The sequence below is a fragment of the Ceratosolen solmsi genome, unplaced genomic scaffold (genome assembly GCF_000503995.2).
Source record: "Ceratosolen solmsi marchali unplaced genomic scaffold, CerSol_1.0 scaffold13, whole genome shotgun sequence".
Lineage (NCBI taxonomy): Eukaryota > Metazoa > Arthropoda > Insecta > Hymenoptera > Agaonidae > Ceratosolen > Ceratosolen solmsi.
In genome coordinates, this window is record NW_011948418.1 from 8,919,491 (window position 1) to 8,939,433 (window position 19,943).

The 19,943-nt window shown below is 28.5% G+C and overlaps 4 protein-coding genes across 5 annotated transcripts; 3 read left to right on the forward strand and 1 right to left on the reverse strand.

Annotated features, from left to right (window-relative positions):
• Positions 1-329: 329 nt before the first annotated feature.
• Positions 330-1,997, forward strand: Kr-h2 (transmembrane protein 33-containing Krueppel homolog 2). Its single transcript, XM_011497127.1, has 5 exons — positions 330-505; positions 595-776; positions 856-923; positions 1,140-1,273; positions 1,755-1,997. Exons 1-5 carry the CDS (start codon positions 342-344, stop codon positions 1,966-1,968), a joined length of 762 nt encoding a protein of 253 aa, XP_011495429.1. The 5' UTR covers positions 330-341; the 3' UTR covers positions 1,969-1,997.
• A 2,308-nt stretch (positions 1,998-4,305) lies between these two features.
• RpS3 (ribosomal protein S3) lies at positions 4,306-6,367 on the forward strand. The gene is made up of 4 exons (XM_011497128.1): positions 4,306-4,398; positions 5,058-5,377; positions 5,840-6,027; positions 6,123-6,367. Exons 1-4 carry the CDS (start codon positions 4,366-4,368, stop codon positions 6,308-6,310), a joined length of 729 nt encoding a protein of 242 aa, XP_011495430.1. The 5' UTR covers positions 4,306-4,365; the 3' UTR covers positions 6,311-6,367.
• Positions 6,368-6,805: 438 nt separating this feature from the next.
• On the forward strand, positions 6,806-9,334 carry LOC105360269 (cathepsin O). 2 transcript variants are annotated; one of them, XM_011497131.1, is made up of 6 exons: positions 6,806-7,025; positions 7,221-7,586; positions 7,787-7,935; positions 8,020-8,073; positions 8,846-9,114; positions 9,226-9,334. In XM_011497131.1, the coding sequence occupies exons 1-6, from the start codon at positions 6,822-6,824 to the stop codon at positions 9,264-9,266; spliced, it is 1,083 nt and encodes a 360-aa protein (XP_011495433.1). In that variant the 5' UTR covers positions 6,806-6,821; the 3' UTR covers positions 9,267-9,334. The 2 variants fall into 2 exon arrangements, with proteins under 2 accessions (XP_011495433.1, XP_011495431.1); XM_011497129.1 differs by lacking the exon at positions 9,226-9,334 and having other exon boundaries at positions 8,846-9,176.
• Positions 9,335-9,450: 116 nt separating this feature from the next.
• vermilion (Tryptophan 2,3-dioxygenase vermilion) lies at positions 9,451-19,184 on the reverse strand. Its single transcript, XM_011497336.1, has 7 exons — positions 19,159-19,184; positions 18,120-18,280; positions 17,686-17,885; positions 11,433-11,792; positions 10,890-11,139; positions 10,649-10,742; positions 9,451-10,122 (listed from the first exon to the last, which is right to left on the reverse strand). The coding sequence occupies exons 1-7, from the start codon at positions 19,182-19,184 to the stop codon at positions 9,822-9,824; spliced, it is 1,392 nt and encodes a 463-aa protein (XP_011495638.1). The 3' UTR covers positions 9,451-9,821.
• Positions 19,185-19,943: the final 759 nt, after the last annotated feature.

Below are 19,943 nucleotides of genomic sequence, written 5' to 3' on the forward strand. Positions count from 1 at the left end.
GTGCATTAAAGCTTTTCCATTTTATTTTCAGTTCATTATTAAACTTGAAATCCAAGAGTTTTTAAATAATAGCGTCTTAGGAAAAATTGTGTTAGTTTAGTATAATTTCACGTATATTGCATTATAAAAAGAATCTATTAATAGGACGAAATTATTATACCACAGACCATTTCCATGTTTACATAATATTGTAAATTTTTATTAATCTTCATTTTTATATTGTAATTATATATTGACGTCAGTGACGTAGTTAACTTAATTTCAATTCTCCAATGCTTTGTGTAAATTATAATCAATTTTATATGTTCTAAATTTAATTGTCTACAGATTTCTCATTCAAAATGGCAACAAATTCGAATGATGGCGGTAGTACGCCACTTACGGAGGAAAAAGGATGGCCATTGGTGAAACAACAAATTATTAAAGATAAAATTAAAGTTACGCAGTGGGCAATTAGACTGCTTAGTATTTTCTTCACTTTTACATATTTCTATCCAATATTTGGGTAAGATAATAATAATAATTGCAACATAAAATTATATTTCCTTACTAACTAATTTCTATAGTTACGAAAAATCTTCTATTAATTTACAGAAACCCATACGATGCCTATTATAAAGTATTACTTAGTTGTATAGCGACAAATCTTCTTCGACTTCACCAACGAATACCAAGAATTTCATTTACAATGGAATTCGTTAGGATGTTATTTTGGGAAGATTCTTTTCATTATTTATTTTATGCATTCATTTTTCAATACAATTCGCCAATTACTGGTAAACTATTCATTTGTTTCAAACAAATTTTTTATAGTCAACAAATAATAACACTGTTTATAATATCGTTATTTTACAGTGGTCGTTGCTCCGATATTTCTCTTTGCTTTGCTTCATTTTTCAAGCTACACCTTGACATTTCTTGACGTAAGCATACAATCTATACATGTCTATAGTAGAATAATAATATAGTTACTATATAATAATAGTAAATACCATCTAACAGTCAATATTTACTTTATTTTTACCTTTAACCGCTTTGAGTCTTACAACTAAGATAATTTATGAAATTTGATAACTATGAAATTTATTATTTAATTATTACTAAATAATTGTTTTAATAGCCTTTCATTTTTCTTACAGTGCTTAGGACAAAATAGATGGTCAGCAGTTCGCTTATTCATTTCACTTATTGAATTCCAGTCTCGAAATATTTTGACATTTTGTGCACTTTGTGAGATATTGATTATGCCTTTAACCATATTTTTTATATTTACGTAAGTAATTTGAAATATTTATTCTATGTGAAATATGTAATATTGTTGATACTCGTAACTACTGTAACAGTATGGGATAATATTTTTCCTTAATCTTTCCTTAATGCAAACCAATTGTATGTAAAAAACAATATATAATAGAGTACACACTTTTTTGTTATATAATTTCTAATTAGTAATTTATCTAAAGAATTCGTTTGAAGAATATTATTTACAAAAATAATAATCAGTATCTATTAATTTATGATATGTTCTATTAAAAATATGTTATATAAGCGTTATTAACTTAAGCATGACATTATTATACTCGTTTTCTTTACTATTTCTTAAACGTAACATTACATTTACAAACACAATATACACGCGCGCGCACGCGCACACACAAATATCTTCTTTAAAACTCTATGCTACTTTAATATATTCTGGTTAATTAATTGTTAAAGCTATAATAATTTTGTAAATTATTTTATTTTGTTTATAGCGGCAGATCAGGATACCTTACCCCTGTTTTCTACTATCAATTTTTACAAATGCGCCTAGCTTCTAGAAGAAATCCATTCACACGTAATGTTTATATTGAGATTACAAATTCTTTAAATAATATTTCTATGAAACCAAATGTGCCTGATGTCTTGAAAAGAATAATTACAAATTTTGTTGAACTTATGCGTAGAATGATGCCTATTCATCATTAATTTAATGATCTGGTAACATAGGTGATTCGAATTTAAACATATTAAAATATTTATTGATTATTAAGTTACTTTTTAAATTATATTACAAGAAATATTCTAGACTATTTTTCTATTTGAAAAATAAATAATTGTTTATAAAATTTCTTATAGAATCAATAAATTTAGAGAAAATTTTTTCTTATTCTTTATTCTACTTGTTTCTCAATTAAAAATTTCTCTTTTCATACTTTATAAAATAAATCTAATTTATATTATTTTTTATTTTGTGTATATCGTTTATTAAATTACCCGTATTAAATGATGTGAAAATACGATTTTAATAAATAATATAAATTTTATGATAGACATTAGATTAAGAAAATTTTCTATAATTTTTTATGTAATAAAATTTATGTTAAATATATAAATATAATTATGTTGGAGAAAGTTTAAAACATTTTGAATGTATAAACCAAAAGTATAAAATACTATTAATTGATACCTAATTTTCATTGAATTACAATTAGATAAATAAAACTTTGCCTATATTTCTATCAATTTTGTTTTATTAATATTTTATTAAAAAATCACTACAACATTGCTTATTAAATTAATACGAGTTCAGGTTATTTAAACATTGGTACTTGCCTATTTTAATATAAGAGAGAGAGAGAGAGGTCCTGAGCATGTAATTGCAAGCTATTTTATAAAATTTTGAATTAGGTTTATGTTTATATTCATTATGGTTAAAAGAAGTTTATGATGGTCAGCATTTAAGATCTATTTAATTATAATTTACTTTGTGCACACACAATCGAACATGTATTGCGTCATTAATAAATACATTGTACAATAAATAGTTAAATAATTATTTTAAAACGTATTATTATAATTTTCGTTTTACGAGGATAGGGAGTGGAGACAACTTTAGTAATATAAAGAGAGTAATAATTTCTTTTAATTATCATTATTTTTTTTAATTCTCAATCAATGTTTAGTATTTATAATCACTTAATCTTTCTTCGTATAATTGTGAAATTATGTATCTGTCAATACAATTATATGCTGTGGTCAATGGTTGTTTTTTCAAATAAATTGAAAATGTTAATAATTGTTATTTTTGTTTTATTCTCTACTACATATAAATAAGTATTTCCCGCTTTGCGTTAAAATTAAACTTTTAATAAGCACATTTACAAATTCTTAAATACAGTTCATTCTATTACGTAATTCTGTAATTTTAAATTATAAATTATTATTTAAATCTACATAAGACTTCGCTTTAATAAAATATGTTTATTTGTGCTTAATAGCTATTATATTTATAAAACAATTATAAACAAATTACGACCAGTCTCAATGACATTCATAATATTGTTTTTACTTTTAATTTTCCAATTAAATGGCTTTTCTTAATATTTTTATTTTAATTTTTTAATAAATTAAAATCGGGCAAATATCATATTTTATCAATAGATTTTATGATTTTTATTAAATGTTAATTTTTTTTTCAAATGATATAATTATTTAAATTTATCGATACCTTAAGTACATATTTTTCTCTTGTAATATATATTTAATTATTGAATTGAAAGACAAAAATATTTTAATATTAAAATGTCACGAGTGTTTTAAAAATTTTTTTATATATAGCTTTTAGTAATATATTATTGGCAACAAAGTATTAAGAGGAAATGAGTCTTTTAGAAAACTATTACAAAACTATTTCATATAGTTATAACTATATAATATAATATAATATAATTGAATATAATATAGATATAACTATTTAATCGGTCAATATAATTAGGTTACATGAGTCATGTATTTACAGATTTTATTTAACTTTAACATTGTACCGATTAATAGTATATGGATGCTCGTTTTAAGTTTTCGTCTTAAAAAATAGAGGATCAAACGGGACTGAATTATTTAAAAAATGTGATAGATTTAAAATTACACCCACACACGCAATTACAATAATATATATATATATATATATATATATATATTTTTTATAATTATTTATTATATAATACTGTTAGATATTTTTAAATAATTAACATTAATAACGATATCAAATAATTAGAAATTATTCTACTTTATAATTTATATATTTTTTTTAATCGTTTAAAAATACAAAATAAATATTTAAATTTAAAATAAATATTTTTAATCATTATTACATTTAATCCTATCTATTTGTATGAATTGGCTAATTTTTTCTATTTTGTGCTATTCCTAGATTGAGTTGCAATTAGATTTCAAAACTCAGCCACTTAATTCTTAGGATGAAAATTTTTAGTCGTCGCGCTCTTACAAGCACTTAAAATAAAAATCTTACTGCGCAGAATCGAGAAATTTCACATCCCTTCTCTAATTTTTAGTTCTCGGCCCTTTTTAATGTGAACACCAAACATGGCTGGTACGACAATTTCGAAAAAACGAAAGGTTTGTGCAAAATTTACAAAATTATGTTGATTTTATAGGAAAATATTATGAGTAAAATAGAACAAGGGATATATTGAATTGTATTGCGAAAAGATTATAACTTTTACAACATCTGAAAGTGACGGATTTTATGGATGCATTTTTGTTTAATCGGCAGCTGTTTCGATGATGTTAAATATTCTTAAGAATGAAGTATTTCATTTATTATTAAAATTAAATTACAATGACATTGTTTTGCAGTGTAATTAATGTTTTTTAAATTTACTAAGCTCCCCGTATTGTTTTCATTAAAGCAAAAGTAACATAACCTTGCTAGTACGATAATCACCAACTTGTTTTTATCGCGATTTTCAACAATATAGGTAGCCTTTGCTTATTGTCAATAATTTTATATCGTTTTCCGAATGAATTATTAAGAGATTAGAAAATAATTGAACTATTTTAGAGATATAAATTTATAATAATTATATTTCATATATATGAAATTGAGATTTTTATAATACAGATTGATGATACACTTTAGTAAATAACCACGTAATTCTAAATATATTTTGAAGAAAGAAAAGAATTGTAAATTGTGAACTATAATTAAATAATACTATGCGATTATATCCCCATTACAATATCTTTAATCTATGATTATATATATTTACTTTTAGTTCGTTGGAGATGGAGTTTTTAAGGCTGAGTTGAATGAGTTTTTGACTCGTGAACTGGCAGAAGATGGATATTCCGGTGTTGAGGTTCGCGTTACCCCACAAAAAACTGAAATTATCCTTATGGCTACGCATACACAGAGTGTATTAGGAGAGAAGGGCAGGAGAATCAGAGAGCTGACTTCGGTCGTTCAGAAACGTTTTAACTTTAAGGATTACAGTATTGAATTATATGCTGAGAAAGTTGCTACAAGAGGACTTTGTGCTATTGCGCAAGCAGAGTCTCTTAGATATAAGTTAATTGGTGGACTTGCCGTACGAAGGTAAATAAATATTTTATACCATTAGTTAAATACAATGTATTTATGAAGAGATTAAACCATAATAATTTCCTCTAAAAGTTAAATTATAAAATTATATTTTTGATTTTTAATGCATATATCGCAGTAAATACACATCATTCTTTAATAGAAAATTTACAATTTCTATTATTAAAAAATGTCGCATAATATACCTTGTAATTGTTATATGAAAAAATTTTTTCTTAATTTTAAGCTTATCCTTAAAAAATGATGATAAAAGAGATACAACTAAATGTCACTTAAACGTGTATTTTTTATATTTATAAATTTGATATTCATTATATTATTTTAATTGCAATGGTCAAAGAAAATTTATTATAATGTATTATGGTATGTCAATATTTCATTGTATAATTGTAAAATCAAAATACTATACTGCGGTGGATAATGTGATTGTTTTATTTTTTTTTTATTTTTAATTAGAGCTTGTTACGGAGTACTGAGATTCATTATGGAGTCTGGTGCTAAAGGTTGCGAAGTTGTTGTTAGTGGGAAGCTCAGAGGTCAAAGAGCCAAGTCGATGAAATTTGTAGATGGACTTATGATTCATTCCGGTGAACCTACGAATGATTATGTTAACACCGCAACTCGGCATGTACTTCTTAGGCAAGGTAACGAAATTTAAATCGAACATAACACTTGAATCGTGCCTATTTCTTTGTTGATTTTGTGCAATTATGCTTAAAAAAATATATTTTATCAACAGGTGTATTGGGCATCAAAGTAAAAATTATGCTGCCATGGGATGTTAATGGTAAAATTGGTCCTAAGAAACCATTACCTGATAATGTCACTGTTCAAGAACCTAAGGAAGAGTTCTATTCCCCGGGACCTATGTCTGAAACAAAACCAGTTAAGGACCTGCCTGCGCCACCGCTCGTTCCTGCTCCATAAAAACATAATCATTCAATAAATTTTGAATAAAATTTAGAAAAAAATGTTAAAAGTTCACCATGTCTTATTTATTTACAAATTTACAAACCTCATGGTTTCGTCCGTCTCATTTGAACAAATAATATTGGACCTGGTAATTTCAGTTATGCAAAAACAATGGTTACACGACGATTACGTATACGCGTAGAATAAAAACTTGTTAATTCATAATTCGTTAATAGTTTAAATTTGAAGAAGGAAAAAACATTAATTAACAAATGGTAAAGTCATTGTGACGTTGAAAGCGCATTGGTAAAATGAACTCTTGAAGGGAGGGACCACCGTGTCAATGTTTATATACGTCCCTGAAACCTTCTTGAGTTACTTTATTATCTAATCAACTTTCTTGTCCGGCTTGTAAGAACGCGATGGTAATGAGTTGAGTGTGTGCGTTCGTTAAACGCTACGATAAGGTGATATTATTATATTTAAAAGTATACTTTTAAAATTTTCGAGTTGAAGATAAGCGGAAATGGAATTGGCTCGTGCAAATGCCATGAAAATAATAATGGCTTTAACCATTGTAGCAGTCAGCTTATGTCTTTTAATCATTCCCATAAGCGTCGAACCGGATAGGAGTCAAGATATAAAGCTGTTCGAAGCCTATGTTACGGAATACAAAAAACCGTATAAATTTAATCGAACGGAATACGAACGGAGATTCGAGCGATTTCAAGTAATATATTACATTAAGTATTAAGGTTACAGATTAAAAAATGTTTGACCTGTTGTGAGACATTTTCATTAATTTTTTAAATTTCATAACAATACGATGATCACTTTACTAGAATTAAGTGCTTAAAAGGCGCGAAGTCTTATATTTGCTTTTCGCTTTCAATATCATATTACATTATGGGTAAAATAATTTTAGCGATCCCTTCGAAAGATTGACGCTTTGAATGGATTGAGAATGTCAGAACACAGTGCTCGCTATGGTGTCACTGAGTATTCAGATATGACAGAGCAAGAATTTCTTGCTTTAAATCTTCATCCGGATCTTCCAGCTCACAGTGAACGGCATCACCAATGTCATTATCATCATATTCATTCGGCTAAACGAAGTAGAAGAGCATCGCTAATATTACCAATGAAACACGATTGGAGAGAAAAGGGGGTTGTTACTGCAATAAAGAGCCAAGGTAATTGTGGAGCATGTTGGGCATTTAGTGTTGTCGAAGTAGCCGAGTCAATGTTTGCTATATCTAATAAGACATTAAGTGCACTTAGTATTCAAGAGGTAATTATAACAATTTTTAATTATATTATATATTATTGACATTAAACGTAAGGTCTTGATAATCAAATGCTATTGTTTGCGATTAGAAGGGACAAACAAAAAAAAAAAGAAAAGAAAAAGAAAGATAAAATGATTATAAAGGATTAAGCAATTTAGTTTGAACTAAATAAATGAAATAAATGTAAAATCAATTTTTGTAGATGATCGATTGCGCAGGAAATAATAATTTTGGTTGCGAGGGAGGAGATATATGCAGTTTGCTCGAATGGCTGGTTATTTCAAAAACACGAATACTGCCGGAAGCGAATTATCCTCTAACCAGGATAACCAATGTTTGTAAATTACAAAAGTAGATAAAAAGATATTTTATCAATTTGAATTATATGCCAAATATCTTATTGCCATTATACAATTCTTAATTGTCATTTATTAGGAAAAATGTCGAGTCACAAGTGGGTATTCAAGTATCAGACTTCACGTGCGATAAGTGAGTTTATCAAAGAATAAATAATAATCTTATTTATTGAATTTATACAGACAATTATATCGGCAAACAAATTTATATGGCCCACGATAACAAGAAATATATTGCCGTCGGTAGTTATTTATTTTTTATGTAGTCAATTATATAAGTTCACTATTATTATGCGTATTTAATCATGAAAAATTTTTTACCGCAATAGATGATGATAAACTTAATGGCAGCCTTAGCTTAAAATATATTAATTAATCTTTATTTCCCATTTAAATTATAATAAACATAATGCTTAAATTAAATTTGAGCAAATTAAATTAAATTCTGTTTCATTAATTTTAATTTATGATATTTTGTAATTGATTTGTAATTATGATTATTGATAATAATACTGTTATTATATAACTACTTTCACCAAATTTTAATGTAATTTTGAATAGACAAATAGTATTTTGCATATTGTTAAGCATATCCAATCTCTAAGGAAATGATAATTATATATTGTAAACAACGTATATTCTAATAGTCTAGTTAACAATGACTCATTACTCTGCAATTTTTTATTGATAAAGCAAAATAATAACAAGTAAATAATTTGCGAAACAATTATGTGCGGATTAGTTAAATAAAATGAATTCTGGTAATGATAATAATATAGAGGCTACACAGGTATTTTGTTGCTTTCATTCGGAAGCGTAATTTCATATTTAATATTTAATTCACATTTAATAATTAATATTTAATCGTTAACGAGCTGATGAAATGTAGACATTATTGCTTGTAGTTTTGTGAATGCGGAAGAAGAGCTGTTGAAAGAACTTGTGACAAAAGGGCCAGTCGCCGCAGCAGTGAATGCACTTTCATGGCAAAATTATCTCGGTGGCATCATACAATTTCATTGTGATGGATCCTTTGCGAATTTAAATCATGCAGTACAAATTGTCGGATATGATAAGACTGCTGAGATTCCTTATTATATTGTGAGAAATTCTTGGGGTTCGTCATTTGGCGACAAAGGCTATTTGTACATCGCAATTGGCAATAATCTCTGCGGTAATAATTTTATATACATTACTTCCTCCTACATCTATTTAATGTAAATAAATTTTGTATCATCATTTATTTATCATTATTTTATATATATTTATATTTTATTTTTAATAGGAATAGCAAATCAAGTTTCTGCGGTTGATGTAGTTTATTAAGAGGTACAAAAAGAATTCTTTAATATTACAAATTACAAACTGAGAAATAGTAATAACGTGATATTCTTCTGAGATATATATTATTAATAAAGCTTTACAGATATTAATCGTGTAAATTACAATAATTTGTGATAATTGGTAAAGTAATGCAATTACTTTATATTGTAATGAAATAATGACTATTATTAAAGTCAAAGACTCGTGTGACTCATTTTTATATGAAATTTTATAATTCTATTATAAGGCTGGTATATTATAAATGTAACTTGATATATTTGTAAAGAAGATTGATGACAAAGCAAACGAACAAGCAATAAACGCTCTTACGTAAGAATAAATTCCATAACGTTTTTTTCTTTCTCATAAACCACAAAATTACAATAATGTAGAGGCATAAACATACAACTCACATACATATGCACATGAACCTATATAACAAGTATAAGCAGAGAGTCAGAGAGAGAGAGAGAGAGAGAGAGAGAGAGAGAGAGAGAGTTGCACAATAAAATGAAAAATTAGCAGCAGATATCAATTTCGTAGATAAAAAGGCTTTATTTAATTGTTGGAGCCATTATTCACACTCAAATCAGTATTCGAATTATTAATAATGCCGTAACAACTTCTTTCATCGCTGTGGTAATTATCTTTACGGTTTTTCTGCTCTGTCGACGAGGATGAGGTTGTGGCGTTTACCGACGAAGTCTCTACCGATGATACTACGTCCTCTTCAAAATCGGAGTAATCCCAAACTATAGATAATTTTGACTTCATGCGTTTGGTGAGTGGCGGAATGAGTTGACGTGGTATCAAAAAGGTCGAGAGATTAAATAAGTCTACAAAGACTTTGTAGCGATCGCTAAAATAAAGCTTAATTATTAAAAATATTATAAAAAATTCCATTTGTTCGTGAAAATTAGCTCGTAAAATATCATGATTTTTTTTTTTTTAACACGAGATCAGCTTCCCTTCTGACTTTTCCAACGATCTTTTACTTATAATCGAAGCATCTATCTATTATCTATTATTCGTACTGTCCTATTCGTGTAAAATAAAAGAGAAAACATTTTTTTTTTTTTTTTTTTTTTTTTTTAATATTTTCATTGCTCGTAAAATGGGAAAGAAAGTAAGTGTGATGAACGTATTGCCAGAATCAAAATTTATCGAGCGATAAAATTCCTGGGAATTCAACGAATCCTGCGAAAATTTCATCCACGCGACAAGTAAAAGTATCGACGGGCCCTTCAACCGCTCAAATTGAAGTCCCCGTCACGATAATCGTTCGGCAATAATGGTTCGAGCATCACGAATATTGACTCGTATCGAACAACAATAGATCCGAAAGGAGGCAAAAAACTAAATTAATTGTTCAAGCGACAACGTACCTTAAAGTGGTTTTCAAGTAGAGATATCCGGATGAGCCGCCGGTGCCGAGCTGCTGCGAGCCGATCATTCTTTGAACCATGAGAACGTGGTTGTCTGGAAGTGAATAGGAAATAACGGCCATTTCATTCTAGTTAGCGGCTGTCGCGGTCTTAAACGAGGGATGTTTAATCGTTGTGAAAGGGTCGAGGGTTTCAAATGTCGTCGTGCATACGGGATGGGGAATCGCGATATCCGGCTTACATCTCCACTTGGTGATGAGCGAGTCGATGTCCATTAGGGCCGTGAGAATCTGGTGAGGCTGGCTGAAGCGCGGCTCGTCCCGATAGAGGGTGATCATGATCGCGCCCTGGAGGGCCGCGTGTGAGAAGCGGCGCTCGCCCCTGGAGACGAGGGCGTTGTGCGCGGCCACGTTGAAGATCGAGTCGAAGACCGCCTGGCGCGCTGCCAAATTGTTCAGCAATTGTTTACGGAACTCCTCCTCCTCCTCCTCCTCCTCCTCCTCCTCCTCCTTCTCCTCCTTCGTGTGCGTCTGAAGCGAGAATTTAGTACGTGACGTGACGTTTTCAGATAGCCAAGGGCTGCGTCAGGCTTGTTTTGGCTTGTTTTTTTTTTTTTTTTTTTTTTTTTTTCGATAAGCGCTCGATTAGAGAAGGGCTAAAAAAAAAGTGGATCTTGGATTTTGGCGAGGGCAGGCGAGCAGTGCGGACAAAGTCGAGCTTTCTTAGCCAGTCTTGGAACACTGGAGCATGAGTACCGTATACCATATATTATACCAATACGTACGTGTATGTGTTGGCGCTGCTCGTTGAGCATGGCCTCGACGGCGCGCCGGTACTTGCCCCAGAAGTCGAAGTCGTTGGTGGCGAGTCCGGGGGTCCGGGCGAGCCAAAACTGGACAAGGTGACTGAGGCTCGGCTCCTCCTCGCTCCGACGTATGGCCTCGACGGCATTTGGGTCGCGCCCGAAGACGCGCTTGTAGCTTTGGCTGTACTTGACGCGATGGGCCTGTTTGACGCCGAGCTTGTTCTCGAGGAGGCGAAACTGCAGGGATTGGAAGCCCGAGGCCGGGCAGAGGTAGTCGCGAAAGGCCATGAAGTCCAGGGGCGTCATCGTCTCGAGGATCGAGACCTGATCCACGAGCAGCTAAGTGCACATTTATCGATTTATCGCTCATTAAGTTTTTGACGCTGGGAGGTTGAGAGAGAAGGATAAAGGGCAGGTAGAACAGGCTCGACGACGAGATCGTCAATTATACTTTTTCTCGTCAACAGCTCAATTACGTGCGATTACGTACGAATGAACAAAGTTTATTTCTTGGCGATTCGCGCTATACTGTAAACTCGTTATTATTGCTAGTCGAAGTAGCCGTTGATAGGCGTCTTAAGAGAACTTTAGTCGCACAATACGCTTATGATCATTTGTATTTATCATAAATAACGTTTATGAAAGGCTTAAATATGACAGTACGTATAATTCTTACTTTTACGATAATAAGTTTTTGAATAAATCATTCGTAAGATTTATATTGCTTGGATTATCGCTTGTTTCATAAAGCTGTTTTATACTTTATGACTTTTTCATAAATTTCTAGCGTCATTAATATAACTTTAATCGAAATAACGTAGAAAAACAAAACAACAAAACCAAAATGAAAAGTATTTTACGTCGATTTTTTACTTTAATTTTATATATTCTTTATATATCAGAAAATTAATATCGATATTGGTATTTTTTTAAATTAAACTAGAGATTCTTCTTTGTTTTTTTTTTTCATTTTTTTTTTTCATTTTGTTCTGTATTAATGTGAGAAATTTTGTGATGTGAATTTACTGTCACGAAGCTTTTCTGTATAAAAATATAGAATATATAATTGACAATTTCGCCTTTAGTTTCGTTGATCGAACTCTTTTAAATTAGATTTTCACAAATAAAAAATTATCTACATTGTTCATTATATCATTAGGATGTATTATCTACAAATCAGTTAACAGTCAAAAGTTATTATGAACAAAGCTACAATTTTCAAGTTATTAGGTGCAAAGTTATAAGTTACAAGTTATTATGTACAAAGACCTCTTATGTAATACGTGCATATGCTAAAAGTATTACAGTATAGTACAACTTAATGCCGTGAAAAGAGAATATGCCAAATTATACGAAATCGGCAAATATTGCAGAGAAATCAGCCAATATTGAAACAAAACAAAAAAACAAAACAAAAAAAAACGCATAAGTGGTTTAAATAATTTTTAAGAAATTCGATTATTCGTTTATAATTCGTATGTTCTCAATTGTTTACAAAATTCCAATCGATCGTATCAACTATTAGACATATTAATAATGTATATTTTTTTACACCGTAACAATTGATAAAAGGCAAATAAATATTATTCAGTTCATCGACTATAAGTGCATAACTAGTAATTATTATTCGTTAATTACATGAACTAATACGTTGGGATTTCGTATTATTGATTGATTCAAAATAAAGTAAAATAATTAATTTTGTTGCGTAAATATTTCAGAGGAAAAATTAAATCAGATTTGCTATAAGTTGTGCTTGGTATCGATTGCATATGTCGAGTGATGCACTTATATTTCTATGGTTGCTTTCACTTATGCCAGCCACTACTGAATATGTTTTAAATAATAGAGAGCAAATTATTATTATTCGCAATTCGCAAGACATTGTGTAGCAAGTAAATCAGATCGATTCACAAAGTTTATACAAAAAGCTATTTTACATTAATTTTGTTAATATCGTATTTTTGGAATAATTAGTTTCTTCACCTATGAAAATCTGGAGGAATAAAAGTTTTATTTAATTCCTCCATTATTTTTTTTTTCTTTTTTTTTTTTTTTTTTTTTAACTTAACTTTACTTAATTAAGAACGAAAATGTAAATTCCGCGTAATAGTTTAAATTTAGAATTAACTTAAAAGCATAAAATTATTTCCTTGCTTTTGTGTACTTGGCTCGTGCCAGATAAAATAAGAACTAATTAATGCAGACGGGAAAGTAGAAAATACTATGGCTGGCATAAAGCATGCATAGGAATTAATTAATAAATGATAAAAACGAGTAGCACTGTAATAATAATTCCTGTCGTCGATTGTAGGTATTGCGTGGACGGTTGTCCTTGAACTGAATCAGGTATATGTACCTCCGAGCATTAGATTTTCAAGTCTACGAATTGATAAAAGGGTCGCGATAAAATATAGATGAATGGAATTTTGTATCGTAGATTTATTTACATGCGCGACAAAGGCGATTGGCTGAATTTGCACGAAATCTGTTAAAATAATCCCTCCTTACAGCTTTATTTTTACATAAGAGAGAGAGAGAGAGAGAGAGGGAGGGAGAGAGAGGGAGAGAGAGAGAGGGAGAGAGAGAGAGAGAGTATAAACAAATGAATAGGAATAATAACAAATGCTTTTACCGTACTTTCAATGAAACGGCAAATCTATCGTTCCGTTTTCTGATCAAACAAAGTCATTGATAAAATTCACAATTACATAAATTCAATATAATATATAATTAATTAATAGGAATAAATACACAAATCGATAATGCATTATTCAATTTTAATAAAATGTAATCATGCATTTATTAAGTAAATTGTTATAGAAGAAGCGAGCAAACTAATATATATATATATATATATATATATATGGATTATATATGGATATTGCTGGGGGCAACGTCAATACGATAAAAAAATTTATGAATAAGTACGATTGTAAGCAATGAAAGAAAGAAAATAGAAAATGACAAACATATAAGTAAACAATTTAATTATCCGCCCTTCTTCTAATCGTCAATGGTAAATTTACTTCTGAATGCCAGAGAGATGTCGATAAGTTAATACGACATCCTCGATGATTGCGCAATACATAGAAACCAACGTGTATCGCGTGTCCCGCTCCGGTCTCGGCTTACCGAGTCCTTGGAGATTCTCGCTAATGTACTACTACCGCGGTCGAGTCCTTTGCCATTTCGAGCTTCCGCCGATGCAAGATAACATGGACGCAAAATGTTTGCCCTAATGTTGCGATAAATCGAGGATGCGATTTATTACATTACGCGAGACATAATTAGCGGCGAACTTTCTCCAGCAATGCGAGAAATTGTCGCTCCGACTTTTCCGTGCATTTATTCCTGACCGATCACTTTAATTCGTGGCGCGGGTGGTGTTATTTAATTAAACGTAGGTAACTTTTATGTTTATTATTACCGACGTTCAGCTCTCGAATATCAGCCACAAAAGTCCAAGCTATAAGAAGCCTTGGACCTGTATGTAATGAAATATTGCGCAATACATTTTTTAATAAGAAAGAAAAATTCTTGGTCAGTAAGATTGAAGTATTTGAAAGCCGACAAATTTAAGTAACGGAAATAGATTGATTGCATTTGTCATACGATAGTCCTGCAGAAATTTATAAATAAAATTGTATTTTTATATATTTAACTGATGTATAAGATAGTAAATTACATTATTATTATTAACAACAACAACAAAAATAAAATAATTCTTAACGATAAATAATGTGATTTATAAATGAAGAGGAAGCTACCTTTTTTATTTATTAGCTTGAAATATATAACTTGAATAATTTTATAAAAAAAAATAATTATTTTAGATAGATAGGTGTGAGAGATCGATTGAGCTTATGTAGAAATAAATAGGAGAGGAGTGTTTTCATAATTATGATACTCTTAAAAAATATATAATTTAGCTACAATCTTGAAAAATAACAAAAACTAAAAACGAAGTGGCACGGGGAGGATTTAAGTATTTGTTAATATTTGCTTTTCATTAATAATGATTTAACTTATTCACAATGTTAATATGTATAGCTTTATACTAGACTCGTATAAATTATATTTTATCGCTTCATTCTTAGACGTATATCATTATAAATAGAATTATTGTTTTTCTATTAATAATTTTTTATTTATTAATTCATTAATATTAATTATTAATATAAAATTATTAATATAAAATTATCAATATAAAATTATTTATTAATTTATTAATAATTATTAATAAATCAATTGTTATTAAATAATTGATTACGTCGGAATTATAAATTTGAAAAAGGAATGAAATGACGAAAGGCATAATAATGATGATGATGATGATGATGATGATGATGATGATGATGATGATAAAGATAATGACGACATGATAGAAGAATGCATTCAATAATATTATACGATACTTTAATTATATACAAACATATACATAATTTTAATAATATTGTTTGAATACATTCTTATATCATGTCGTCATTTATATTGTTTTAACAATACTAATATCCAAAGAAAATTTACTATATATTCGTAAAGGGGATTGTGAATAACAATTACCGAGGGAACTGGAACAATAACTTCATAAAATAAATTTATATTCAAACGTACGTAAATATAACTTTAATTTACTAGATCTATAAATTTATTCACACAAAGATAAGAAAGTGAAAGAAAGATAATAAAATTATTGTATTTGAGAAGGTATTAAGAATATTAATTAGTGCAAAAAAATATTATTATAATAAAATACTCTACAACACTGAAATACTAAAACAAGAATCAGATTTTATTTTCTAAGAAGTTGTTTGTTCATTATTTAAATTATAATATGTAATATTCTTAATTGTAACCCTTAGACTTACAACGCTGCTTATATGATTTACAACTTGATCTTTTGGTTGTATGTAATAAAAAAATCAAAATATGAAAGTACAGTAAAATAATGTTAACAACAATATGTCCAAACTCTCTTTTTATCGTTATTTTTCAATATAAACATGTATTTTTTATACATTTTTTTTTTTTTTTTTTTTTAAAAAAATCTTTTTTTTTTTTTATGTATTATGGATCACGTTGTTCAATTGAAAATATTCATTTAGTATATTTTTATAAATAATATGAAATAATTTAAACAAAAATAATTATTATCGGTAATGTGAATGTTTATGAGGGATGAAGAAAAATGAATTAAGATGTATAAATATAATTTTATGTTTTAATAGAAATTAGTGGCAAACCTGAATAGAAAACATTAGCATGATTATCATTAAAAAAAAAAAAAAAAAATTCACTGAATTTTCCATATAACATTAAAATACGTAATTAGTGACTACAAAAATCGCAGTTTCTAACGAAAGTAAGAATTATCTTACAATAAGGCTTTCCATTATTTTCAAAAACGATGAATCTTAAGGGAGCACAGATATTGCCGAAAAGATGATGAACCGAAAGAAGAAGAAGAAGAAGAAGAAGAAGATAGTGCAGAGATGCAGGAAACACGACTATCAGAGCTTCTTCCGTTGGAAATTCAATTATGACCCTTGTTGCAATGTAATTGGCTTGTCGCCGCGGGGTTGTTAACCTCAGTCATCACTGAATAATGCAACCACGATTTTATGTTAAAATCCACCTCATCGTTCTTTACTATTTTTCATTGCTACCAAACGCAATTTATAAGATCATTTGCATACTACCTTTGCATTATTATTATTCAAATTATGACAATAATATATATATATATATATATATATATATATATATACAAGATTTAAATATATTTGCCACCCCGTAACTAATTTTTAGTTTTTCTTATTTTTTATTCTTATTTTTCTTTTTGTAATACATGTTTACTCAGAGGGAATTTATAGGTCTTCTTACATGTGTAGAATTTAATCTTCATTTTTTTTTTCATATGCAATATTAAATTAAAAATTGTCACTTTTATCAATGCGTTATTGGACTTTTTTTTATAGTGTCTTCTTTATAAGGTTAAACGAACCTAATAAATAAGCCGTTGATAAATATTTTTATTTTACAAGTTTTTCGGCCTGTTTTAAATATTCAAATTGCCTTTCCAAATGCATCAAAAAAAAAAAAAAAAAAAAAAAAAAAAAAAAAAAAAAAAAACAATCCACCGAAATAGTAATCATATCATTAATAAAACAATAATTTTAAGATGCGACTAATTAATTAAATCGCTCGTAAAAAAATACTTAATACTTACTTTAAGAATAAGAACAATACGATTAAGGCGTTTGAGAATTTCCAAAGTTCTTGACTCGTCAATGGCCTCGGAACTGTGCAAATTATTCTCATTAAGGATACGGGCTTGTGCATACTTTTCGTGAAGTTTCTCTTCATTACTAAAGAGTGCTCGAACAGAATCGAGTTCGAAGATAATTTGTTTGAACCACAGTTCGTAGGCTGAAATTGAATGTTACTTTTATTTAACTAAACTTATGAATTGATGGCAAAATTTTAATGGCAAACGTAGACGCGAATAAGGTAATAATAAAAATTTATCAACAACATTGAAGCTATAAAATATTTATTTTAATCCTGATTAATTATCATATTTCCAACGTATAATTATGTCAAATATATTAGGCAAGAACTTTAACTTTAAAGATAATTATTACAATGCTCTGCTCCTACTACCTTGATGCGTCACAATAAATAGATGCTCATCGTGAACTTCTTTATCGTATTCACTGCTGAGTAATCTTTGGGCCGACAAAACTTTATCTAGTAAAAGATATTCGCTGTACAATAGTCCAGGACCTTTCGTCAAACATGAACCGATTTGATTCGTATCGTCTCTGAAGGTTAATTCGTGATTATTTAACACATATTATGTTACGCATATTATATTATAAGTTTCTACATTAAATAATAATAACAACAACAACAATAATAATAATAATAATAACAACAACAATAATAATACTTAAGTATAAAAAAAAAAAAAAAAAAAAAAAAAAAAAAAAAAAAATCTTCTCATCGCCGAGTGTAATTTGATATTATCGCCTCGTCTCGTTTATAATTTTAATATGAGAAAAAAAAATCTATTTATCCAGATAATGATCTATAAAAAATTTATAGAATTTTATAATTTCAATTATGACCTTCTATTAAATACGTTTATAGTGAAATAATTATGTTTGTTTTTCATTAAATTATTTCGATATAAAATTTTCGTATAACATGCAAGAGAAAAATATTGATTTGTAATAAACATTTGATGATGATTAAATTAAACATTACATAATTCGTAAGATAGTGAACAAATTTAATTCTACGCGATGAATTATATGTTTAAGTAATGATTCGGTATACGCTTTCGCGTTATTATTAATTTCTTCCCTTGTATCTATTATATTAGAATAGCAACACCTCAATATTATTGACATTAAAATTTCAATTATTATAAAGTGGTAAATTATACAAATTATACAAATTATACAAATGTGCAAAAATAGAAAAAATTAAATAATAAATTTAGTGAAAATGTAGTTTTACAAGAATATTATTATTATTATTAATTTATAAATAAAAAAAGTTTAATTATTATATAGTCAAAACATTATTCCGCTAATGCCTATGTATAATGCTAATTATGCCGCAATCGTGTGATGCATTTATTAGTAAATGGTAAATTAATGAATTAGTGAAAAAATGTTTAATAAATTTCACATACGTTCCATTATCCATTGGACATGCCATAGTTTATAAAAAAATTGTATAAACACCAATCTTTTTACGACTACTAAACCTTTACACTTTCACGTACTTTTTGCAAATACAACGAAATTAATAGCTCGATCAATAATTATTTAAATATAATTTTTTCCTATTCGTGCATTACAATTTCATTTACTACAATCGAAGTATATTTAATTTTATTTATTAATTTTCTATGTGCACTTCTTTATTGTTTCTATCTGTTTTTGCAGAAATTCACAAAACGACAACGAGGCGGTCGACTAGTGACTGACGTTTAAAATCGAAGGCGCTGCTCTTTTAATGTTCGCCGAATCCTCCTTACGTGTGGAAAATATAATGTAAACGCGATTGCTTTCAAGAAATGAGATATTTTTATCAAAATAAACATATTAGATCTGTCAAAGCTTATAGATTAATTTTACTAATTTACAAGACGTCACATCCATCCAAGTAAACAACACTGCTTTAGTTAATTTATTGATAATTCAGAATGCTAAATATTAACAAATTGTAATAAAATTTTCTAGACACCAGCATCAGATTCAATGTAATAAAAAGGCTATTTTCATAGATAGTGTTGAATTTCTCATTTTAGAGTAATGGATACGTGCACGTATAATATATCTTACTGCTTATATTGAATTTGAAATTACAATTACATTGAAATTAGATGATATTGAAATTCTAGATATTTATATGTAATTCTGTAAAGTAATTGTGCAGCGATCCATACAAGTGAACTTCCAAATTAAATAAAGT